The sequence below is a fragment of the Aythya fuligula genome, chromosome 2 (assembly GCF_009819795.1).
Source record: "Aythya fuligula isolate bAytFul2 chromosome 2, bAytFul2.pri, whole genome shotgun sequence".
Lineage (NCBI taxonomy): Eukaryota > Metazoa > Chordata > Aves > Anseriformes > Anatidae > Aythya > Aythya fuligula.
The window spans coordinates 95,235,978-95,263,339 of record NC_045560.1 but is presented as its reverse complement, the minus strand read 5'-3'; the positions used below and the strand labels follow the sequence as shown (position 1 = coordinate 95,263,339).

Below are 27,362 nucleotides of genomic sequence, written 5' to 3'. Positions count from 1 at the left end.
AAAATGTTAATGTTTACATGGCAAAAGTAGGATTTGATATGCACAGCAATGGCCAAGTTGAAAATATACTTTGACCCTGAGATTGTGTTTCTCAGTAATATGTGATATTATATCAGCAAAAAATTAAACTTCCAACATATGAACACCTTAAATCTAATGATAATTAAATGCATTAGCAGAAAGAAGGGAATCAAACTGTAGACAAATCCAGTGTGTATGATTAATATGCAAAGTACCCTAGAGAAGTCCAATCCATCCTTAATCTGGTATTGTTCTTTCTGAGATTGGAAAATAAATTCACACTGCCCAGAAAGATGCTAGTAATGCAGCACTGGCAAGATCAAGATGATGTGATTTCCATCATCCTTTGGAATATGCAAAATAAAGGTAGTTTTCAACCATGTCTACACCATCAGAAATTAAAATTCGACATGCTGCAACTGGTGATTGTCATGTCAATCACAGAGGGGCCTTGAGCCTGCACGTAGTCTTTTAGGAGCTGATGTCACAAAACTGCATCCAGTACATATGATGGGCGTTGGCCACTAAGAAAACTAATGCAAATGACAAAGGCAAGATTCAGGGTTGTCATCTTTCTATTATACTCTGGTCACCAGTCCTGAAGAATTTGAAGCCAAAAATTGAGAGGCTTTCATGCAGTTAGCAAGCATGACTTCAAAGGAAATTGAAGAACTATCAATCTTTTTTTTCTAATGTTTCCTTACTTTCATACAAAAGAAACTTGTGCTTCCTGGCAACTAATGGCTTCCCTTGTCTTACCTTGCCCTTGCCTTCCCTGCCCTATCTTGCCCTTCTCTGCTCTGCCCTATCCTGAATGATTTATTCATTGCATTAGTGCATTTAGGTCACAAGAATGAGCAGTATTTGTCTATATGTTCAAACCATAGCAGAAAAGTACTTTTCTAGGTTAACTTAATTTCTGTTTTCTCAATTGGAGACAACAAGAATTCACCATAGATAATTTTGGCCCAAGGAAATCAATAAGTCATTTTACCTTAAATATTGCACTCTACTGTAGTTGTCAATACTAGCTCTTAGTATAAAGCATGTGAAAACATAAATAAATAACTAAATATCTTATTATTACAAACTGCTGAGTTTCATACTAGATAAAATGATACAGTAATGTGAGAGGTTCTGTTTGTTTTGATTTTTATTTTGTTTTGTTTTGTTTTATTATTCCAAAAGCAAGCTATATCTTGTGTAAAAAAGCCTGAAACATGTTTGGTGATGAGATTAAAAACATCTATCCTGTTTTCCTGATATCACACAGTTGTATGCATTACAGAAGAGTAGGACACCATAGCAATTATTTGATCAATTCATTACAGTGCCTTTCTTTTTCATATATAGAGATTTATGTGATAAATGGCATTGGAGTAATAAAAGTATATATTTCACTGGTGGTTATGAAACACTGTGTGCCTGAAATAATTATAATGACTAATACCAAATGGCATTTGCAAACTTAAACAATCTGAGTCACTTATCTTGTAGAATACAGTACAATGACATGATAACAAACCAATCTAGGGCAATGATCCAGTGAGAACCAATGAAGTTTAACTACTGTCCAGAACAACCTGAACATGAAAGAAACATTTCAAAGAAAAATACATGTTTTCAATTTTATTTTTTTTTAATTTAACATTATTTTTCCCATCTCTACTAACAAATGGCAGAATTTTTCATTGATAATATTACTAAAGTTATTTTTACCAAAAAAAAAAAAAAAGTAACGCTTCAGTGTTTTATTTAATGGATTTTGATTTCATTTGTTCATTTACACTGCCCTATATGAAACAAACTTCTTTACGTGTTGCTTTTTGAACAGAACAGCAGGGGAAAAATGTCTTTAGCCATTGTATAGGGAACACTGACAACTTCTACCTCGGAAAATGTGAAATGAACTGTTTGAAATTTCTGTACAAAGAGGTTGAAACACAATAAAAGTATGGAAAACCAGTTATTCGTTTTAACACATTACCTAAAAAACTCTTGCAAAATTAAGTATTTAGAAGGAAAAGTACTCTAAGTGAAGAGTAGGAATTTACTGACAAATACATCCGAATAGTAATCAAGGAATATGCTAGAAAAGAGACAATAAGGTTAAATAACTTGACAGCAATCGGGTACTAAAGCTGACATCTTAGTTAGCTATCTTAATGTCAAACTGTGGCCTCAGTCCTGGTCAGAGCCACTGCTCCTAACTTCTGGCAGCCTTGCCCTTGAAACAAAAGTCTCTTGTTGCCTTGCTACATGCTGAGGTTGCCATGAATCCTCAGCCACATTCAACTACCCAGTAAGAAATGCTGAGATGTGGAATCTCTCCTAAATCCTGATCCCTGTGGGGTGATCACATATGTCCTATAATTCTTGGTTGCACAGCCTGCTTGGACACCCTCCTAAAAATAGGTGTCTACAGCTAGTCATATTTTTGCATTTCATTTTTAAATGGGAAGGTAGGAAGGCTTTCTTCTGGTGAGCAGCTCCAGGATCAGAGCCCAGGAAGTGGAGGGGCTCAGTGCAACTTCCTTCTCTGCCTGAAGACACCCCCCAGCAGACCAGCCTGACCACAAAGCAACTGAGTGTTTGGAATAAATACAAAAAACTCTTGTCCCTTCCTGTGAACTTTGTGCTGTGTATTTAAAGTTCTTTCAGCCTGCAAAAAGCAGCATGAAAACAAGCAGGACCCTGCAGCCTGGTAGAGCAGCCATTTGCTGTAAAGCAGGAAGATGTGTTCTCCAGGCACTAGCATCTCGCTCTCCCCGGCTTCCCAAAGGCAGCAGCACCAGCAGTGCTGAGTGGCAGCAGCTGACCCAGTCTTTCATGGGTGTCCCAGTGAGCAGGCATGCTACAAATGCACAGAACAGATTGAACCCTTCAGGCAGTGTAAGCAAATGTTTATCTAGTTTTAGGATCCAGATGGGGCTTAGCTCAAGGTAGGTGTTCAGCTGGTCAGTGCTGTCAAAAATTAGATATTTTAAAAGCCTCCAGGCTTAAGTTCTCAGGAGATTTTAATCATGAATGGTCACTTCTACATTTATTTTTTTTTTTAACTATCAGGGTTTGAGATTGCTGGTTCCTGAATTTCATTTTATCAACAAAACATTTTTTGTGGAGATGGACCTTGGTGAAAAAAGTGTTATTTTGTCTCTGACTTCAAATTCTTCTCACATATCCTGTGACTATTCCTGAAGGACATGTCCAACTCAGAGGCAAACATTTAGAATAAGCTAGTCTCACCCTTTTGGAAAATGTAAAGGAATTCAGATGATCAGGCTGCTGAGTTTGCTAAATCGTCTCATTCTTAGACCCATCTTTTCACTATTTAATTTCTTGGTTTGTGATATATTTATACTATTCAGCTTTAATGCTATTAGTGTTCTATTAGTTTTATATATTCTTATGTCCACATATTACCACTTAATAAACATTAGAGTAGGCCCTATTACGAAAGATGTATTCAAGAAAGTTTTAACTCACTCTCAGCCATCAGGAAAGCAAACATAATTCCATTCATACCTATCAGCAAATAGCAGCTTGAAAGCAGCATTATGCAGAACAAGCTATGCTTACCATCAGCAGCCCTTTATATGCATAGACAATCCCAAGCCAAATTGTCATGTGAGTATTCTCGCAGTGCTCCAGGATCGGTCGGATGGAGATGTCTCTGCCCGCAGGATCCGGCTATAAAAATAAAGGTTGAAATATTTGAATTGTTTTCATCTGTATTCACAGATTCAAAGGTAGTTAAATCTATTCTCAGTAGACTGATGTGTAGGATACAGTAGATTGAGGATGTGTAGGGTATGCCATTAACAACTTAAAAGAAACCTGTGATGGCTGCAGTTCCAAGAACCTGCAAAGGAATGTAGTAAAAAGCAAAGATCAGAGGAAACAACTGCATGATAGTTACTGCTAGATGAGGTCACCTCTACTGCAAAACAGAAAGAAAAGGTCTGAAATTACTCTCTTTAACAGTGTCAGTCACATTTATCAGCTTCAGGACATCTATTTTTTTTTACAAGGCAAACAGCTTGAATGCACAGCCATGAAAATAAATGTACTTGAAGTCATCCTTCCTTTCACCTGTGGTTCTTGTGTTACTGGCAAATGGCTGATAAACAATGTATGAAACACTGCTGTGTTTCAGATGTTTTCTCAATGATAACCATGAGCTAAATCAAAGACCATTTACTATGGAAACTGCAGCAGTAGCTTAGAAGGGAGTATAAATCATCAAAAAAATGGAGCAAACCTGTGCAAAATTTAATATGGCTGGAAGTTTTGTAGCATTTTGGAAAGCACAGTGTATAAAAGCACAGAATCAAAAGGAATTGCAGACTACCACGACTGTTTGAATGAGGGAAAAGTCATAATGCCCAGAGAAACCTGCAAGAACCCCTCCATTTTTACATCAAAAATAAAAAAATAATAATACCCCCCCAACAAATAATAATAATAATATTAAAAAAAAAAAAAAAAAAAAAAAAAACCAACAGTTATAGTGAAACTGCTTTTTAATGGTGTATATCATTTAAGAACACAAGGTGCTTCTTATATGTGATTCTAAGAGATGCTGTTTTTGTTAGGTACCAGAGAATGTTCCTTTTGGCAATTCAGAGCTGTGTGTGCTATTATTCAGTGTTGCTTTACAGAATACTCTGAAATCCTGAAAGCTATTTTTGCTTTCTGCTTTGAAACACTGGATCTGATCTTCAGCTAAAGTGAGATCAACCCAAACATAACTTTCTGTTCCTGGTTGTCCCTGTAGGCTTCACAATTTCCCTTTGTGACAAAAAACATGTGTAAAATGTCTCATGCAGGAGAATAATAATTATTACATAAGTTAAGGAAATAATCATATTTCCACCAACTGAAACACAGAATTGTAGGTGAAGGACTTTAGAGAGGTCTGAGTAATTTGCTAGAGCTTATACTTGCTGCTTTGGATGCTAGTGTGAATTCTGCCATAGACTTTAGTGGTAACAACATTAATGCTCATTTGTTTCCTCCATCAAAGTTTTTGGATGTGAGGCATTGCTCCTGACCTTACATAGAGTAAAAAAAAAAAAAAAAAAAAAAAAAAAAAAATGTAGAATGTAACAAATAAAGATATAGACATAGGGGTAAAAGAACAAACAGCCTTGTGCTGTGCACTGCACAGTCACAGGATTCATAAATTTCCTTACAAATCCTGCAGTAGGCAACACAATAACATTTAAAACCTATTCTTATCCTGAACTTCTGTAGAAACCCTGAACAGAAGAATAAAGATCTTTGTAAAGAATATCTCCTAAAATAAAATAGAAATCAGGAAGGCAATATTTACTGTCCCTGAGAGCTTATGACTCCACCCTAACAGCTGCTGATGGAAAGCAAATAATCATTGACCACAGAACTCAAATGAGTGACAACATGAAGTGGCAGTACAACATCTCAGATGCTGCATATGCTGGTCTGGGGATCAGTACAGCTACCCAGTTCTCCTTGATCAATGATAAAAGTCCAATCCTAAAATTTCTGTTAAAACTTCCTATGTTCAACATCCTTTCTGACTAGTATGGAATGAAGTCTGCATGATAAGTTGATCAAATATAGCTCTAAATATGTAATTTACATGTGAACAGACCTGTATTACAGACACATTTTTTTTTCTGAAATTCTGAATTATGTCTGAGATTAATATAAAGTTTTAGTTTTGTTATTGTTGTTTTTAATCTTTATATTACCATATGCCATTCCTCATGGTCTGGAATTATGGAAATTACATAAAATTTAAGGTAAATTGTGGTCATCAGAATGACATTTTCTTCACACTGGGGAGTTGCCACAGGACTGTCCCCTCAGTTCTCCAGCTCTATGTCCTTTCTATCATATATTTCCAGTTTCATACTTTTATGAAATGAAGAGGTTTACAAACAATGTAAACTTCCACTTGGTGCAATCAATTATGCCATGTGCTTTGTTTCCCTTGTCCCTGGATTGAAACCCACCCCTCATGCTTTGACTGACACATTCCACCACTTTTAACCAAGTAAAAGTAATTGGAATTATTTCTTATTTTGAAAGATATTTCTGAAATGCTGAACTCCTGTTTGGTCAGTTGCAGATAACTCTTTTATTTCCACTATGTAGTTATTCTCTATTGCAAATTTGCTTCAAAATTGTAAAGCATATGTCCATTCATTACTCAAAACTGAAAAACTCAGGCAGAAAAATGATGAGCTGGAAAACATAACTTGTTTTGAAATCCTATTAGAGAGAACGGATTCGCATCATTTCCCTAATAGGAAGATAGCCAGATTTTATAAGGCCATGATAATTTAAAAAATATGTTAATTAAATAATGCAGTGTATCCACATCTTCCATGTGAGATAAGAAAGTCTTGTGAAGTGTTCCAAGGGGAGCAGGAAAAGGAAGAATACTCTGCAGCATCAGCAATTTTGTACGTGGGACAGCACTTCTTTCCAGATCTGCAAGGTGGTAGCATATTAAACAAAATTTTGTTGAGCATTTGTGCATTTGGAGTTAAGTGTTGGAAGGTAGCAGTAATTTTACACTGAACTTATTTTGCTGATTACTTATCACTAGTGCAAAATGACATTCCTGGTTTACTGCTTTTAATTTGCCATTCTGTTTCTTCACTGATTTTGCATGAATTAACTAATCATAGCAAAAAGCTGAGTTAAAAAAACATGATATTTTCTGATGTCAAAAGAATTTTTAAAAACTCCACAATTACAGCTGAATGGAGCACTTCAGTGACCTCTCTAATCATCCACCATTTGTGCACTTTTTTACTGCTTTAGAGAGGATGACAACATAAATGCTACCAGTGATTATATATGTACTGGAAATTTGCCCTTTCCTTTTATAGAAAACAATCTAAATGCCCTTCAGATGTCATTCTCAAAAGCCTGAAGACCTCCTATCTTGTGATTAGGCTGAAGCTTTCCTACCTCCTCTGAAACCTAATAAGGTTTCTGACATTGACATCAATTTCTGGAGTGTTTTCAGCAGTTGAACATAAACAGTTTAATCCATTCACTTCATACAGGAGTTGTGTATCATCTCCAGTAAATGCTTGTTTTACATCAGATCTGCTAGGTCTACGGAGCAACTCAAGCCAGTAAACAGATAAACCTACACAATGATTATACATGCTTTCCATGCATGTTCAAATTGTTATTTGTCACCTCTGTAATTTGGTTGCCTTTTTATTTTCTTTGCTCTTCAGTCTGTTGGTGGTCTGGCAGATCTTCTTCATGGTAGGTGAGAAAGGACTTAAATGGTTACTGCCAGATGGAGAAGTAAAGATTAAAACCATCTGGAAACAGCAGGAAAATTTGCAAGAGAGACCAGGGCAGGGGCAATGACAGAAACTGCTGAGTGCCTCGCATACTCCCATATCACATCAAAAACAAACAAACAACAACAACAACAAACAGTCACAATGAGAATCAAGTGAAAGTGCAGTTTCAGTGGCAAAAACATAAGTGGTGTGGTGGCCAGCTCTCCTTGTCTCGGGCTGGGGTGTGGAAAGATAGGGCAAACCACCCTGAGGCACCTGTACCACGTAGGCATGATGTTAGTTGATCTATATAAAGACTGTTCATGTCTCCCTTTTTCATCTAGAACTACTATTTATTTTTCACTGTAGGGGCTATTGTACTAGCTAAAATCTATTTGGAAAAGAACCTGCAAAATGGGAAGAAATATATATTACGACAAATATATTATTGACAGATTTTGAATCTTTAATGCCAGTTTTTCTCTATAGGACTTAAAGGAGTCTCATAAGACTTAAAAGGAGAAAGGTTCTGGGCTCCTCGAGGCATTTCATATAGTTAAAAGGTTTCTTTTCACACTGTGCCACCACACTGTACCCAAAAGGTCTTGACCTTCTCAGGGACATATCTCCAGATCATGTTGCAAGAATAGCAGATAATCCTTATTTACAGAGTTCTGGTGCTGCTGCATACCACAACTCATGGGGTGGAGGATCTTACCAAGCTTTATAAGAAAATGTATTATAGATTTCCAGCATATTTTGTCTTTTCTACAGCTGTAGTTTTATCAGTAAGAAAATTAGAAGCCTTTCTAAAGATGGATGTGAAACATAAGGTAAATAGTTCCAGCTTCTGTTTACTAGGTTTAAAATGAACTGTGCAGTTCCCATCATGTAGGAAAATATGGGTTCATACTCTTTTGGCACACCATTAAAATGGTCTTCATATGCCATCCCACAGTCTGTGGGATATATAATGACTGTATGCTATCTGTATATTGTTCTGCATCATGAATTAGACATCTCTGGCATTTTAAATTTGGCACTTATATGGAGACCAAATGTGATTCCTTATCTAAAAATCCAGACTTTGCTAAATTAGAAGATTGCCCTTACTTCTTTTTTAAATTCACATTTTTGCAAGCATAATTATAGTTAGTTTTCATTATAAATGTTGTAAAAAAATAACATTTACTTGCACATTATAGCAGACCCTCCTCTGTGCTAAACTGCATATCCATACGGAAAGGTGTTTCAGAAAATAATTTAAGCAGGTTTTATATGCAGTATATTTTACCCAGGCTCTCAATTACTGATGAAAAAGAGAAAAAGAAGAAACAGAGACTGTCTACTTTTCAATTACTTAATGATTTGAGGATATTTTTAGGCCAAAACAACTTGGATGTGAAAAGGAGATTTGCCAGGAAATTGATCTTCTTTGTTTTCTATATTTTTTTACTTGGTGAAGTCACAGCTCCCATGAATGCAAAATAGCAAATGCAATACTATGCTAGGGTAGCTCACCTAGACTCTTCCAACTAAAAATTTGGTAATCAGCCTAACATAAAAGCATACTTTTCTTTGTCCATAGCTAAGACTGTATTCAGATATGCTGTTAAACACTATATGTTACCTAGTAGCTCAGCTGACTAAAAATCTGTTACTGGATTCTTGCAGTCCAGTGACCAATTTCATTTCTCCTCAAGATTAATTGAGAATGTCAGTCATTTCTGTAACTGTCTACTGATCCAAAACACTGATTTAAAGACTTTTTCTTCATGTATTTTTATTTATTCTAGAGTCTTGGGACAATTTGATACTAAAATAGAAAATCGCAGAATCATGGAATCACCAAGGTTGGAAGAGACCTTCAAGATCATCTGGTCCAAACATCATCCTATCACCACTATTACCCACTAAACCGTGTCCCTAAGCACTACGTCCAACCTTTCCTTGAACAACCCCAGGGACGGTGACTCCACCACTTCCCTGGGCAACTCATTCCAATGCCTAACTACTTTTTCTGAGAAGAAATGTCTCCTAATTTCCTACCTAAATCTCCCCTGGAGCAACTTGAGGCTATTCCCTCTAGTTCTGTCACTTATTATCTGTGAGAAGAGGCCGACTGCCAGCTCCCAACACCTTCCTTTCAGGTAGTTGTAGAGAGCAATAAGGTCTTCCCTGAGCCTCCTCTTCTCCAGAGGAGGCCCGGAGCAAAGGTGGGGCAATGGTGGCCACCGTGACCTCAGTAAGCCTCTGTGATGGCCAGCATGAGTGGCCCACAAGTGGCCCAGACAGCTGTGTTGGGAGCTGCCTAGAAGATGCCCTCCTGTGGAAGAAAGAGAAAGGTCAGGAGGGCTGAGGGCCCCTTTTCTGGGGCTGGCTCCACCTGGCCTTTTGGCTTGCCAGAGAGAAAGGCTGCCCCTTGGTCATAGGGGCTGCCCTCCACCTCCCATCCTGTGCCCTTGGTTTATTTTTAACAGTGCTTTTGAGGTAATTTCATTCTATTCTTTATCAAAAAAAACAGAAGCAAGATGTGTCTTCAGCCCTAATCCCCATGTATGCTTTGCACCCCTGCTTTCTGGTGTAAGCAGGTAGGTGCACACGGAAATTACCACATACCAAAATGGCTGTTTTGCAATATAAATAATAATAATAAAGAATAGGATGGTACCTACCACATGATGCTATTTGTAATAACAAAAATTACTCAGATACAGCAACTCAGTCCTAATATAAGAAATTAGCCATCTGTAATCGTTTACACAGTACTATTTTGAATCATCATAGAATCGTAGAATCGTTAAGGTTGGAAGAAACCTTCAAGATCACCTGGTCCAACCATCACTGCCAATGTCACTCACTAAAACATGTCCCTAAGTGCCAGGTCTGACCTTTCCTAGAACACTCCCAGGGACGGTGACGCCACCACCTCCCTGGGCAACCTGTTCCAATGCCTGACTGCTATTTCTGAGAAGAAATGTCTCCTAATTTCTAACCTAAACCTCCTCTGGCACAACCATTCCCTCTAGTCCTATTGCTGGTTATGTATGAGAAGAAGCCAACCCCCAGGTCTCCACAACTTCCTTTCAGGTAGTTGTAGAGAGCAACAAGGTCTCCCCTAAGCCTCCTCTTCTCCAGACTAAACAACCCCAGTTTCCTCTGCTGATCCTGATAGGACTTGTGTTCCAGGCCCTTCACCAGCTTCATAACCCTTCTCTGGACATGTTCCAAGGTCAATGTCCTCCTTGTAGTGAGGGGCCTAAAGCTGAACACTCTACTCTGGTTGCAGCCTCACCAGAGCAGAGTACAGTAGGACAATCACCTCCCTGGTCCTGCTGACTACACTATTCCTGATCCAAGCCAGGATGCCGTTGGCCATCTTGGCCACCTGGGCATTCATATTCAGGTGAGTATCAATCAGCACCTCCAGATTCTTTTCCTCTACACAGCTTTTGAGCCACTCTTCCCCAAGCCTGTAGCACTTCATGGGGTTGTTGTGGCCAAAGTGCAGGATCCAGCAATTAGCCATGTTAAGCCTCATCCCATTGGCCTCTGCCCATCAATCCAACCTGCCCAGGTCTCTCTGCAGGGCCTTACTACTCTCCGACACATCAACACTTCCCCCCAACATGGGGTTGTCTGCAAACCTACATAGTGTGTACTCAATTCCCTCACGCAAGTCATCGATAAAGATTTTAAAGAGTATGGGCCCCAACACCAACCCCTGGGGAACACCACTGGTGACTGGTCGCCAAATGGATTTCACTCCGTTCACCACCACTCTCTGGGCCCAGCCGTCCAGCCAGTTTTTTACCCAAAAAAGAGTGTACCTGTCCAAGCCACGGGCTGCCATGTTCTCCAGGACAATACTGTAGGAGACCATGTCAAAGGTCTTGCTGAAGTCTAGGTGGACTATGTCAACAGGCTTTCCCTCATCCAGCAGGTGCGTCACCCAGTCATAGAAGGAGATGAAGTTGGTAAGGCAGGACTTGCCTTTCATGAAGCCATGCTGACTGGGCCTGATCCCCTGGTGGTCCTGCATAAATTGCATGATTGCACTCAAGATGACCTGTTCTATCACCTTTCCTGGCACCGAAGTCAGGCTGACAGGCCTGTAGTTCCCTGGCTTGTCCTTATGACCTTTCTTATAGATGGCTGTCACATTAGCAAGTCTCCAGTCATCTGGGACCTCTCTGGATGACCATGACCAGTGATAGATGATGGAAAGCAGCTTGGCAATCACCACCTCCAGCTCCTTCAGGACCCTTGGGTGGATCCCATTTGGCCCCATGGACTTGTGAGTCCAGATGGAGCAGCAGGTCTCTCCAGGGTGGGGTGCTTCTGCTCCTCGTCCCAGACTTCTAGATTGGCAGGATGAGTACCCTGAGGATAAGAAGTCTGGCTAGTGAAGACAGATGCAAAGAAGGTGTTGATAACCTCAGCTGTTTTTTTATCTTCCGTAGTCATATTCCACCCTGCGTTCAGTAAAGAATGGAGATTCTCTTTGTCCCTCCTCTTTCTATTAATATATTTATAAAAACATTTTTTGTTATCCTTTACCATAGTGGCCAGGTTGAGCTCGTGCTGGGCTTTGGCCTTCCTGATTTTTTCTCTTCATATCCTGGAAACTTCCTTGTAATCTCCCCGAGTTGCTTGCCCCTTCTTCCACTGGTCATAAACTCTCATTCTCTCGAATACACAGCAAAAGTTCCCCGTTCAGCCATGCTGGTCTTCTTCCATGCTGGCTCGTCTTATGGCATGCAGGGACAGGCTGCTCCTGAGCCTTTAAGACTTCCTTCTTGAGGAGTGTCCAGCCTTTTTTGGACCCCTTTGCCCTTCAGGACTGACTCCCAAGGGACCCTCCCTACCAGTGTCCTGAACAATTTTTCAAAGTCTGTGCTCTGGAAGTCCAATATAGCAGTTTTACTGACAACCCTTCTGACTTCACCCAGAATAGAGAACTCTACCATGTCTTGGTCACTCTGCCCAAGACAGCTCCCTGCCACAACATCTCCCACCAATCCTTCACTGTTTGTGAACAGCAAGCAGGTCCAGCAGACAAGCAAACAACTCTTTGATGTAATAAGACTGTTTTCCAGTATAGGAATACATTTTTCTATCCATAAAATCACTCTCTAGACTAAATAACTGTCCTTATGCCTAGAGACTCCATGACTCATGTGTGAGAAATGTGAAACATAAAGAATCTGACCTCAGAAGATAGTGAGGACAAGGTTCTGAACAACCACAATTGACACTGCGTCCGCTGTGCATACTTGATGCTCACTCATGCAGATCCCAGGGGTAAACTACTTTTAGACTTGAATTTATATTTATTTTACTTTTTCACAGGCTTTAAATTTTATAAGCTTACAATCAGGTAGTTCTTTATGTTTGTCTAAAAATATTTACAACTGATGACTATAAATACAGCTTCAACAAGATAGCATGCATTATCAGTCACCATCTGAATAGAAAACCTTCTCATAAGGATCAAAAATTTAGGAATGCTGCTTCTGAGGTGAAAAGTAATTTTTAAAAAGTATAAAACAGTTACAACTACTCTAGCTGCCAATCTGTGAATTCACTCACTTTGTACCAGAACAATGAAGTACTGCTCAGAGCACTATCAGAAAGGGAGATGTTACCTTATTTCTGTAGCAGAAGACAGGGAGTGATATGAAGGTTAAGCAAATTGCCCAGGAAAGCTGAGAAGAACCCAGCTTATTGTGTCTTACTTCTTTAAGTTAAAGAAAACATCTTTCTTTCAGTTTTCTAAAACTTGAAAAAGATGTACCATAAAAGCCAAGGAAAAAAGTCCTAACACATTCTGTAGTTTGAAGGATATTAATGTAGTTATTTTATACCACTCAACTTGCCACAAATACAGAACTCAGGTCTAACTTTACAAGTAGATGGGAATGAAGATAGAAAGGCAGACAGACAGAAAATAATAAAAAGCATGTTAGGGATAACCACTGTAATTACTACTACCACAAAACAATAAGGTCTGGTATTGCAGTTGCAATGATAGCCACACTGTACTATCTTTAAAACAAATCTACTTTCTAGTTCCCCATCTGCCTCTTGTACAAATAATTCCTTAAAACAGCAATCAGATATTCTGTATGTTAGTGTGATTGAAAGTTAATAACATACCAGAAAAGCTATTTAAAAGCTCTTGTATTGTGAATGTGCCTGTGCATTTACTTGTAAAGAAAAATCTCCCAGCAGCACTTTTTTATAACATCACTTTACCTAATGATTTTTATTTTAGTGTTGTGGTACTTCATTTTTTTATAAAGAAAACTGCTTGGATTAGGGGATGATATTAATAAAAATACCAAGAAACATCCGGGAAACTCTGGGCTCTCAAAAAGCAATTTCATAAGTATTAAGGTAAAATACAAATAATAAAGTGGACCAAGTAAAGAACCACCACCACCAACACCACCAATAACCCACTGCAATACCTGCAAACAAATACAGATTGACAATGAAAGGGAAAAAACAAAATTCTCTTGTATTATGAAATGTTTCAAAGAACTATGACTAAGACTTCCTACTCTGCACTCAGTGATCTACTCAATATAAATTTTACATCGTATTATTTCCTCAGAGAATGTTGCCCCAATTATATATCTAGGGACTGGATAATGAAATGTGTTGGAGTATGTACAGTGGGATGTGTTACAAAGATTTCATAAAGCATTGTCAGCAGTAGAACATGTGTTTTTCTTTGAAGGGAGGGCAAAAGGCCAAGGTTTGGAAAAGAAGTAGTTTAGAGGAATGAAGACCTTTGCTAATACCTAGACCCTCCTGATCTGCATAGACTCCTCCAGAGATATGCACTTGGTGGTATCAGCTTCACAAACTAAGGAAGAATAATATTCCCTCCCTTTCTGTGAAGCTGCCCAGCACTGTGGGTGGCAAGCTGAATTTGCATGTTCTTTTAAGAATGTTCCTTTCCTAACTAGATTTCCTGCTCTGCTGATACCGTGCCAGCCACCCTTTGTGGTGGCTGGAGTCATTCATTACCTCCTTGCTTACAGTAATGGAAACAGACAGCGTTAATGTGAAAGTATGGAAAATGCAGAAAGGAGAACAGGAAAACAAATATGCAGAGGACAGCCAAACTGTTAGGGTGGTCCTAAAAACAACCAAGGCACAGTCTTTTTTTTTTTTTGCTGAGGATTTGCTAGCAGGAAGGTTTTCAGTTGTGTGTGGGGATGTGGCTTACTGCTTTATTGTGGCACTTAGAGAAACAGGACTTAGCACTTTTCCTGTAAATGAGCTGGATAAGCACCCAGAAGCTAAGAATCTATCAGCAGGGTGTTCCTCCCAGCAAGAACAATTCTGAGGTTCTTGAATGTGACCGGCTATTTAGGACAAGAAGGACAACAATAGTGCCTCTATAATCATATTACATTTTCTTTTTAGTGCTTTATTTCTTTGATTTACATATTTTGCTAATATTTTTTACCATGGTTATTTGCATTACAGTGCCAATGACAACAAATGGATGTTGTCTCATGCAGGAAGTGAAAATCCCTTTCTTACTAGCATTTAAAACATACGTATAAGGTGTGGGAGAAGAGATAAGCATAAAATTGTATGACATTTTCAGAAGCAAATATCAGTTGACACCACTATCCCTCTATGCAAGCACTGATAAATATTTAGTTTATGGGCTGTGGCAAATACAAGGGATTATTTCTCACCAGGAAAGAAATTTTAATTTCTTCACCTATTCTTTTATACTCTCCAAAATGGTTAGATGATAGCCCATCAACCCACTACTGGAGGATTTTGCTGCAATTCTCATGACTGTACTAAGCAATAATTCAGAAACTGTTGTATTAAGTGGAGGCCTTTGTTTTACAGTACACAAGCACACAAAGTGTACCTTGATTTTAATGGGAGGCCTGTTTCTGCTGTGAATGACATAGCCCAGAGCAAGGTAAAATTACTCTTGGAATCTTACTTAAACAATGCTTTTCCTGCCTTAAAAAGGGAGTCTGAAAGGAGTCTTACAGAATTCCATGCTCATATCAGCATTGCAGTTAAATGAGATTATTTTGATAACTGTCTCATCTTCAACAAAATGCTGGATGTAGATTTCCACTGCATTAACTTCTGTTTGAAGTGAAACACCTCTAAAAACAAAACCAACCAACCAATGAAACAAAAACATGAACGCTTAGTGGTGGCAAACCTATATAACCCTTTCAAAGTTGTCCTAATGTCAATTCTTTTGACTGCAAAAAAATTGGCTATAATTTTGCCCCTCGTTTATAAAATGAATTTAGTGTCAGGTTCTCTGAGTTCTTACTATATTTTGCCTACTAAATTGAAGTGGTAATAAGTGACAAGCCAAATACTGAAGTCCTATTTTTTTTTTTCCTCACTACAGACATATTCTACCATTCCTTAATATGTCTTATGTATCTTCTTTGGACCACCTCTAATCTGCTTCCTTAATTCTGAAGAGTGGGGCTGGGCACACTATGCTGGTTGTACTTGCCCTGGTGCCTTTACCCTCCAATTTCAAGTTTACACTGCTTAAGCATTCAGACATCACATTAGCTCAACAGCTTCAAACCAGGAAATAATTTTTGGCAACTTAGACATAACTATATATATGAAACCAAAAATGCCATAAAATTTATCTTTTCGCCTATGTAAAGTTATCAAACAAATAGACAGAAGTTAAGGTAATTTAAAAGATATAGGAAAGATAACAGACAATCCTCAAATCATATTTACCCAGTATTTCTCCTGATTTGATAGGAGTAGTTGGCATGTGTAAGAACCAATAATAGTTACACTAAACTACCTTGAAAGTTACATGCTCCCAAAACGTAAAGAGAATAGCAGTTGTGGAGGTTTTTGATTTTTCCATTACGTCTTTCTTCTACGAATAGCTATTTCAGTGTTGCCACTTCTGTTGACGTTATCCAGAGCAAAGCAATTCCCAGATAGTCCTGGGAATTCTTCCTTTCTCTAAGTTCAGTAAAACATTTATGCAACATTTTTCTTAAATAATTTATCTTCTTTCAGCAGCTGTCAAAACAGATTTAATATAACACAAGGCTACCAAACACTGTAAATGTTGCAGGTCCTTTGCTCTGGTATACTACAGAAGAATTTCAGTTGGTGAGGAAGCAAAACAGTCTGGAATAAAACCCAGAAACCATAAAATCAATTTTATATTTCCATAAATTGTTTTTTACATTGTTAGACTCTATATGATGTGGTTGATTTTCCTCAGCTTTTGAAGCATGTTTGATACATATCTAGTACAAGCAGATAACTCAGAACTTATTCTACCATTATGTACTGCAATTCCTATATCTTCTTGACAAAAGTAGTTCATCTGCTTATTCATAAGATTATGCTTCATTGACTCCTTTTATTAAAATATCCAGTCAAGGCAAAATGGCTCATTTTCAGTTCTCTGATGTGTTTTTAGACATTTTTTTTCTATAGCTAAATGTACAGTGTGTATCTACAGCTATACATTCTGTCTCTTGTCATGCGAACTCTAAGTTGTCTTGGTAGATACACGTTATCTTACCCTAAAAGCATCTTCCTACTACAAATGTGCAAAAAGTCAGTTAAAAAAAACTGTTTCAGGATACAGTATTGGCGGCAAAGCCTGCAGTCTTGACAAGCCTTGAAGAATTCATTGAGATGGTTATTTCTGAGATAAAGTGCTCCCACCATCCTCTGTCCATACTTTTTTAATAAGCTGTATTTAGAAATTTTGTAATTTCTCCCATTAATGTTTTAGGAATGCCTATTACATTTTAACAGATGAAAAAGTATAATTCTTCTGGAACCCTTCTAGAGCTGACATCAAAGCACTCAAAAAATTTTGCACAGCACAGCCACTGACAGTTTACATTTGCACCTAAGTTTCCATTTTCGAGATCAAGGCATTGAAAAGAAACAGTGAGTGGATCAGTGTCTTTGTTCTTCCATACAGTGTCTTACCGCTCATTGAAAGACAGGCAAAGGACTAGATAAGCACAGACAGATAGGCAATATCAGCACTAGGGCAGAAATGCTTCCGTTCAGAAAAAACAGCAGATTTCTGAAGGGTGACAGCTGGTGTCAGCTAGGTTTATCTGAGTAGCATTCACCTCCTTTGCAGTTTCCACCTACTGCCAGTAGCCTGTCACACATTTCAGGACAAAACCTCTTCTATTTGAGCTACTTGAGCCGTTATTATGCTGTCACTGTATCGCCCCTAAGGTAACAAGAGTTTAGGAAAGGCAGGAGTTGCAACCTTCTGGTACTTTTGTACTGGACTGCAGTGCTAGAGGGCTTCCTTGGAGCAGGACCAGCCCGACTGGCCTGGTAATATTAAACAGGACCTGCATAGCCTTGGGAAATCTCGGTTTTACTGATGTGCATCAAGAAGCTAAGGAAAATGCAGAATGGTCCACTACAGGGCTTTTAGATGATCTTCCCCAGACTAAGCTTATACTGGGGATATATGGAGCAGCCCCAGCAAGAGCCAGACAATGACACTTGGCAAAGTGAGACGTTAGCGGCAAAGTGAGACATGTTAGCTCTTCTGCTAGAAGAAGCTTTCATTACCAAAGAGAAACTGAAGCTAGAGCTTGCATTCGTGGCTCATCCAAGGCTTGAAGTATCAGTGATGACAATTCTTGATCAGTTGATCCTCTGTACAGTGAAGCAAACACTCAGTAAATTGTTCAGAAGATGAAATAGGAGCCATCAAAGATGGAAATAAACCTTGGGAGAAATGCTGAGATCTCACAGAGCATCAGGATCTAATTATATTTTTCAATTTCTAAAAAATCTGAAACCTCAAGAAGACTGAAACATCGGAGTATTTTCATTCAAGAAGATAGTGGAGAAGGGGAATGGTGGTGAGAATATTCCCTCTTGCCTGTCATAGCTAAGCAGAAAGGGAGGAGGGGATAAATGAGAAAGGGGCCAGGTTCGCATGCCACATGCTCCTTCTAAATAGCATCTCCTTCTGCCACTGTCTGCAGCAACTAGTGGGGTATGAACTGACTCTGCAACAATCTTATACATGGTCCCCCAGTTTAAATCTATAATCAACAAATATAGACTAATTCTTTCTGTCACTCAATCACTATTTTTCTATCTGACAGAACAGGATTTTGTTCTAACTGTATTAACAAATCCATTTTATCTTTTGAAGAATGATTTTAAAAGTGATTTTTCTTTCTGAGATGTGTTTGTGTAGGTAAATGTGTACTTCCATGGCAACAAGCCCTGATGTTCCCATAATCACCTTGACATTATTTTATGAACACATCAGGCATTCAATACAACACATTAAACAATAGCAATTACTGGTTTGAAATGAAAAAACAACAACAACAACAAGAAAAAAACCACCATACATTCTTAGAAGATGATTGATGGCTACAAAATTCACCTCTACAAGAATAAGAAACCATATTACTCTTTTAGAAACAGGAACTCCTATCTAGGCAAAATATAGATACATTGTCCTGATGTTGACTTAACAAAAACACCATCAGCTGAAAATAAATAAATAAATCCAACAGCTTGAAAAAAAAAACCTATCCAGTGTTCCTATCCAGGGAAGAATGACAGCTATGCATAGACTTGTTTATCTTCCACTGAGCAGGGCCGGGATATCAGTGGGATGAAAAAATGTAAAAAAAAGAAGAGTAGATTTTGATTTAGCTAACATGTTAAAACTCCAAGAATTACATATTGCATAGAGTGAATAACTGGCATGGTTAGTGTGCATACAATTGCACTTTTTTTTTTTTTTTTTTTTTTTTTTTTTTTTTTTCCATGAATTCTTATTTTAAATTTCTGGAATATTACGTTTTCATTTTTTCACCTGGACTGATTAGAGTTAAAAGTTACATGAACACATTCCTTACATACAGCCTATGTGATAACCTTCCTCAGTTAAATAGGACCCTATTCCACAAATAATTCTCACTGTAGTAATTAGGGCAACATGTGGAATAAAGTATAACCAAAAATTAGGATGGATATCTAAATCTAGTGTTTCAAAGGCAGATAGTCTGCATTACCTGATTTGCATGTTAAATAGTACCTTAGTGCTGTATGAACAAACTGTCACAATCTGGCCTGGTGCATTTAAATGTTTATGGAGGCATATTAACTTCTTATTGTTCTTTAAATAATTCTTTTATTTTTTTTTCCCCCCAAAATAATAAACTCTGTGGCATTTTGATTATTCTATCTTCTAATTATGACTAAATCAAAGGTTTTCATTTACAACGTAGTGTAAACATGCACTGCTTTCATCTACAGTACCAAATATAATAGTCACAGTATGCAATTTGGATTGAGTCACATATCTGTGAATCTAAACATTCAGACAGGAATTGTTTGCATGTGAATCAAATCAAACCTGAAGACCACAGCCTCTTGTGATAAGCAATAAGAGATGCCTCCAATACACTCTCATCCATATTGACTGTGCAAATATATATATATATATTAATTAAAAGAAAAAAAATGTATTCTCATAATGCAGATGCAATAGTTTAATTTTTATTCCCAACACATTTTCACAAATGTGATTTCTGCTTCTCTCTTTAATAGGGTCTATGTTTGCCAAAACAATCTCAAAAGAATCCAGTAATGTTTAGTTCTATGGTTAAAATCATTTGCCTATGCCATGGGTTCATGAAGATATAGCATGTAGATTATAGACAGAAATCAAATCCACCAGGAACCATTAGTTGCTTCTGGATTTCTTGCCAGAATATTTTACATGGTGGATTATGAATATAAATATATACCCGAAATTCTCTGATCAAACACTTGTCTTTATAGACATAGCAGTGTCTTCACTGGCATCTCCTGGAACAGGATGTGGGATTATTTGCACTTATGAATGGCCATCTTCAAACCTTAGGATTCCAAAATTATCTAACTAAAACAATACAAGTAGAAATAAAAAATGCACAGATGAAGGGCATGACAATACACTTTTCTATTTATACCATCAGCATGTCACTTATCAACAGATGATAAGGACTCACATCTGTGCAACATAGTGTTTAAAAATGGCTTTAAAGGACAGGCAGGTGCAGGCTGTGTCAGCAGATAAATTACTTTTGTGCGTATGGACAACTACAAACAAACAGGCTATGATGTTATTAAAGCTATGCATTAATGTGACTGTCCAGCAGGGTTAATGGTCTTTACTAGAGGGTGAAAAGAGGTGTCTTTTTCTAGGTCCACAGATAAGTACAATTCAGAGTACATTATAACTTTGGAGCCAGTGGCAGTATCTAAAAATCGATTGCTGTAGTTCATTCCTGTCATCCAGCTGCCAAGGCAGGGAGAGTACCTACTCAGGGTATAATATGCCTTCACCAAAGTGAATGGGAATATTATTCTTCACTTTAGGGGAGTCAGGGTTACACCTCTGATCTTTCATGTCATCAAGCTTGATAACATTCCTACAAGTGCAACTGCTTTGAATTAACACCTATATCACATCCTGGTTAGGGTATAGCTATTGAAATGAAGTCCTGTGGGCTGAACAACCATTAGTGGATGGAGCAGATTGGGTGCAGTTTTGAAACATATCTTCCAACTAAGTTTCACTGAAAGTGAGACAACCTCTTCACCTTTGAGAACCATTCCAGAAGAGCATTCCCTAATTAAAACTCTGATGCAGACAAACACAAAGTTCCCTGGGGAGGGAAGCCACTTCCTGAAGTCAGGAACTATATTAAACCAAATAGCTTGCATTATTAAATGTGCATGTGCGTATGTGTGGCTTTGGCATCATTTGACATTTCTCTTACATGGCTTTTATTTTTTTATTTTTTAGGAAATTAACATTTCACAAGCTTCAAGCTGAAAATTCAAAATTCCTCTTTTAATTTGCATTACAATGCCTAAATATAATTTCACAACAAGATCAAGACAGAAAACCTAACCACCCAACAAACGCTGTCTTTCAAGCAGGTAGAGAATCAAAATGTTTCTGTAAATTGCAGTCTTCAGACTGGTTAGACATTTGCCATGGTAGCACTACCACACACAGAAACCTGGAAGATTTTTTTTTAACTACATCGTCACTCTAGATGTGAATTTAAATTTATGTTAAATAGTGACAGCATAGGATCTTATATGGTAAGCCTGATTTATGACACAAGCTCCTATGTACATGTACCTATGTCCTGTAATAGAAAACCCCAGTAATTCTTTGTAGTTCCTCAGAGGCGTTGCATACAAGCACTCACTTATGATACTGTAGTATGTAAAGGTACATCTGTACATGTGCAACAAGTCCAGGACTTATTGAAGATGATCAGTAGAGAAGCCACAGTGTGACATCTTCTCCTTCAAATGCACAGATGTTACACAGCCAACAACAACAATAGAATCCTAATACTATCCTTTACTAGCACCCAGTAAAACCACGGGCCCACAAAATTTATTATTACATCCAAAAGAATGCCTTGTGATGTAACTGGCAATTTTTGGAGTAACATGCAAAGTGCAACTTTATATCTATGTCTTCTGAAGGACACCGGTAGCTCAGTCAAAAGACTGTAGGAAGGGCAACATGACATTCCCATCAGGAATTCAGGACATACCCAACTAAAGATAGCCCATCATCAGAGAATCATGGAATAGATGAGGTTGAAGGGTACCTCTGGAGGTCATTTTCTCCCCTCTGCTCCACACTTCCTTGCTCTATCTTCTTCAAGGGAAGATAGAATAGTTGGTGTTACAAGTAGCTCGTGCCCAAGTCTCTGGCTTGTCCTGAAGTTTACATAAAAATACTTTGGTCTTCAAGTGTGGGCTTTAGTCTGCATTCAAAATGAATTTTAGATATGCCAGTGGAACATTCCATATACAGGTTTGCACAAAAAATGCCATGTCTTGTCTTCTGCTTAGCGTTCGTGTATATGGCTTTTCCCCTAACATATGTCCCCAATTCCCCAAGTGCTGGGTATATTGAAAATTTATGCATGCTTTACATTTAATTTAAGCATTTCCATAGCAACTGCTAGATTTCAGGATGTTTTACTTTTCTCCCAAGATACAGAATATATTCTAGTCAGAACAATTTCCCAGGTTGTGTTTAGCCACATTCATATAACTTTCTATAATTCAATTTTCAATGAAAATTACCATATCATCTACCAGAAGTAAGAGTTTTAACAAACAGATTGACTTTTATGATTTATATCATCTCACTCTGTTTAACCAAGTTCTGCACCAAATGGAGCTAATGGAGCCTGATTGCTTAGAATCAGTTGGTTTGATTGATAGATGCAAGGGTTTAATAAGGTCCAAGTCCCAGCTGTTCTTCAATATTTTTACTGTTCCAATGTTTTTATTTATTTATTTATTTATATTTTTTGTTTTTAATAGATAAAATATGTGTCTCCCTCCCTCTTTTTCTCCCTCTTTTACAAAGATGCTTTACTGTTGGGAAAGCCTAAAGGATGAATACATTTACATGAAGAAGCCTGATATCCAGCCAGTGTTCATAGTGACATGAAGATAGGTAAAACAGACATAAGACTGCCTGTACGCTGAAGGCTAAAACAAAATTAAAGGGACTAGAATTGATGCATTGTACACCTAGTAGTTATGAATTGATGACCAAGCATTCTGTTACACCAGAAAGCTGGGAGTCCTTGAAAAACTTTTAAAAACCAAGAGATTCAAGTAGGATTAAAAACTGCAGAATGGGTAAAAAGGAAACATATACACAAATAAAACATAATAGGAGAGGTATGGGAAAGAAGATGATCTTCCTTGCAGATTTTCACTCCTTTCTCATCTGCATTTTGACTTTCTAAATGTCATTCCTGAAAAGGATACCACAATTGCAAGCTATTATTCCTGCCCTATGCAGTCACAACAGCAAACATTCCTGTTGTCTGCTTCCTGTTCCAGGAGCACAGCTGGTACAGCATGCACCTTTTATACTGGTATACCTCTATGGAGAGACAGCATAAACCACAAATTTAAGGGAGCGTAAGTGAATGAAAAATTCAAATTTAATATCAGCTTACGCACGTATTACCTTCATTTTGTGGAAGCCGTAATGCCTAAGCCAGGTGGTGAACAATCAGGCTTCCTATCCTGTCAGGCAGCAACCTGACGCTTTACTTGCCTGATATGTCACACAAACCTGAGCTGCTATGTAAACAGCAATAAATAACAGAGAAGTGGGTGGCGGCACATTTGCATTTGCAACTTGCACATTTCTTTCAGTCCCATCACTTTCATCCCAAGAAGCAAGCAAAGCAGTAGAGAGGTACTCCCAGGATCCTGGCAGGCTCCAGGATATAACCATCAAATAAATCAATTAACTTAACCCTAATGTAATTATGTGCTTTAGATGAAGGGCGATTTTAGCTTGCTGAATTCGTTTATAAGATCAAATAGTTATTCTAATAAGTTTATACTGTTTTCAAGATGATACTGTTCTCAGCAGCCCTGATACAGCTCCGGTGGCTTGAGTGGAGCTACTACACACTTACATAAATGAGAGCAGCTTTCAGTCAGGCAACAAAAACTTGATTTCCAATTAAAAAATAAGTCTTCAAAAATAAATTCTATAATTACAATTAAACTCTTGAGGGACCTTCAGTGAGTATGTACCTGTAGCATTGAAAATATGCTCAATTTATGGAGAGAAATTTCAATAACAGATTCAAAATCAAAGCCACTTCTTTTGCTTTCCATGCTCAATCTGTCATAAATTCCAATGTCCTTGGGAGGAGGGACTATAGGTGATGTTCACAGAAAGGACCTAGTATGTTAGAACCTAAAGATCTGATGCTTATTTTGTCTATGAACAGTGCAGTGAAGGAGAACACTGCCAGGTAAGGATGCATAAAAACTCATCACTTGGTTAAAGAGAATGCCATGATGTGGTATTTTCAGCTCCTGTTCATATAAGCAGAAAGGTCAGGGTATTCTTGCAAGAAATGAGATATAAGGCAGAAGAAAAAATTATAACTGTGTATTTTATATTCCCACAGAATACTATAGAAAGGAGGCTACCACTGTTGTGATCTCTGTTTTGAGTCATCTAATTCAGACAATGTGATCCAAGAGTGAAAACAGAAGATTAGATGAAGGAGTGCTGCTTAGGTTGTGAACCCTGACAGAGGTGGAGGAGCCCATAGCTTATGCTGTTCACCACTAGAAATGGCAATTGGGCATCTGGAAAGCGTAACAACTAGGATTTCAGAAGTTCTGCAAGGAGAAGTGGAAACTACCGGAGTTTGTGAGAATGTTAATTTGCACTTAGGTGCCTATGAAGCATCTAAGCAGTTAAAAATTCAGATTATTATGTGTTCTTGCAGTGCTTTGGTTATGGCTGGCTTTCCATGAACAGAACTGCTATGCAACAAATGCTGCTAACTCACAACCAATGCCTCTGCTGCCACGATCTCTTCTCCTGGTACCCTGGCCACTCTCCATCTTCTGTCCAAAGGAGCTTGTTCCAAAGTAGCTACTTGTTCCTAAGTAGCAGGTTAATTTAGTTCCTTGCATCCTTGGAATTTGCCTCCCTGGTACTGGTGGGAGCATTCACTGTTTATGATTTTCTTACTCTCTGTTTGTGGAGGTGAGAACTGAACAGCCAGGTTGCGACAATGCTGAGAAAACCTGAGTGCTAGAGAGGCAGCATTGCCTGTGCACTGTGGGAGGCTGAGCAACAAGCAATTCTTTATTTGTGGTGTGTGGGAAAGGTAAATAGATGTCTGAGAGAAGATTGTAATAGTAAGACTACAGAAAACTTGTAATAATTGCTTACAAGCATCCAGGGCTCCCCAGGCCAAACAAGCTAAGACTGTTTAACTTCACAACTCCCTAAACTATGTGTGCATTCAACCCATCTGAAACACGGCTTGGCAGGGTATAATGATGGACTTCAAATCATAAAAAGACAACTGAATGTATAATAATGAAGGGGATAAATGTTAACTGAAGCTAATAAACTGTTAGTAACGCACTATTTCAGCCATCCACCCGTAAACTGGTCAAATGTCATATGGGGACAAAGTTTAAGGAAGAAATTTCTTTACAAATTAAAATGACTGCCTCAAGCAAGAGCTAGATTTTAGTACTGAGAAGGCATGAATCCCAGCTAAAAATGACTTTAGCTAAAAAGAATTTGGACATTATTATTCTGAAACTATAAAGGCTGCACAGATTAACGGTAAAATAACCAAAGGTAGTAATTGTTTTAATTATTTCAGTTCATGTTTATTTGCAGCTCAGTTCTCAGTCCTAAAGCTAGAAGCAGAAGTTAGTTTTAGCAGTAACTAGAGTTGAACCTTAAATAATAATTAAAGGCAATTTCCTTGGAGGAGAATAGATAAGAATACAAAGCAAATCCTATTTATATCTATCATGAAAATTCAAACCCATCTCAAACACAGCCATTAGAAAATGAAGAGGAAATGGGTATATAGACATGGGAATAAATAGCAGGCAATTCTTTTAAATGTGCTAGATAGAGGACATTTTATGAGACTATTCTCAACAGGACCAAAGACAACAAAACGGAACAATTAAGGCGGAGAAGACTGTCACAAAGATGCTCTAGGCTGCAATTACAAAGGGGACAGGAGTGCTGGGTTTCAGGGATGCATGTCCATCATTTTGGTATCACTGGTATATGTTTCTAGACATCAGATCCCTGTGACACATCAGTTTCCTCCTGCAAAAATCTCCAGTACACACCACTACTTCTGCAGCTACTTGCATGCATGGCATCTCAGGACACTCATTTATGTGTAATCCGTCTTATGATCAGCTTTATCATAAAATGGATCCCAGTTGGCTCACTTGTTAGGCCTGACCTGGTAATGCTGCTTAAGAAGTCAGTGCCTGTCCCTCTGTAAAACACGCCTTACGGATAGGAAGGGGAGGAGCCCTTTTCCTCTTCCCTCCTCCCATCTTAACTCATCTATCAAGATGTAGCAGAGATGGGTTCTGAACTCTCTTCCACCTCATTAAACGTGAACCTGCATCTTCCTCCTGATTGCCCTAAACTGCTGGAGCACAGCAGTGTTTAAAACTTTTTTACCTAAAGTGGTAAAAGAGTGCATGACAGAAACTGCCACCTCCTTCTGCACCCTACAACTTTATGCGTAGTTGTCAACTGGAAGAGAAGAGATGGAGAAATAAGAACTTCAACACCTGTTTCGGAGATGTAAATTCTATTAATCTGTATGTGCACTTAAAAATGGACCTATTTCTTTGTGTGGTTGAACACTGAAATGGGAGGAAGAAAGAAGGCTAGTCAATGTTGGGGAATGCTGATCAGGAAGGAAGGTGAGAAATGTTGAGATGGTGTACTGGAATACAAAATGGCTGGCCATTAACTGCTCCACTCCTCTTCTACTTTTGTTCTAGCATTTTCATTACATGTGGCATAGAAATCAATCCTGCCAGCTGTTTCGCTGGCTTTAGGAAGGAGAAAAACAAGTTCAAAGCATGGTAGAATTCAATCCTCATGTGACTGAAATAACCAAGAAGGAAATAAAATAAAGAGGCAGCAGAGTCATCAACGCTGTGAACTACAGTCAACAGATCTCTTCATTCTTTTTAAATAAAGTAATCTCCAGTGCCTGCTTGTGCACTGTAAGCAAATAATTTAATCTAAATAGGAGTAGTGCTGTCATACATTCGTAGGCTAGTCAGTTTCTGAAAAGATGGTAAGAGGAAATTTATATGTATTATCTATGCTGACTTTTTGACATCTTTCTTTCAACCAACAGTCGCTGTCTTTGTTCCCTGAGGATGAAGACAGCTTCTACAGCTAATCCTGACTTGAAATGCTAAATATTCTAATCCTTCCCAAGCATGGACAATACTTGATCAGAGGCAAGCTGCATTTCATCGTATCAGGAACTGCTCTATTATCTGTGTCATCATTCAGTTGACTGAAAAAATAAATAAATAAAAATAAATTAAAAGAACAAAATCCTGCACTTTTGATAGGAGTTTTATAAGTATGAAAAGAATTATCAC

At 38.1% G+C, this 27,362-nt stretch overlaps 1 protein-coding gene across 2 annotated transcripts in view; it reads right to left on the bottom strand.

Moving 5' to 3' along the window:
* Window positions 1-27,362, bottom strand: part of GABBR2 (gamma-aminobutyric acid type B receptor subunit 2) — a 479,128-nt gene that overhangs the window by 32,508 nt on the left and 419,258 nt on the right. For both annotated transcript variants that reach the window (XM_032180769.1, XM_032180770.1), the window contains exon 14: window positions 3,601-3,711. In XM_032180769.1, coding sequence (XP_032036660.1) covers window positions 3,601-3,711 — 111 coding nt within the window. The remainder of the gene's footprint in view (window positions 1-3,600; window positions 3,712-27,362) is intronic.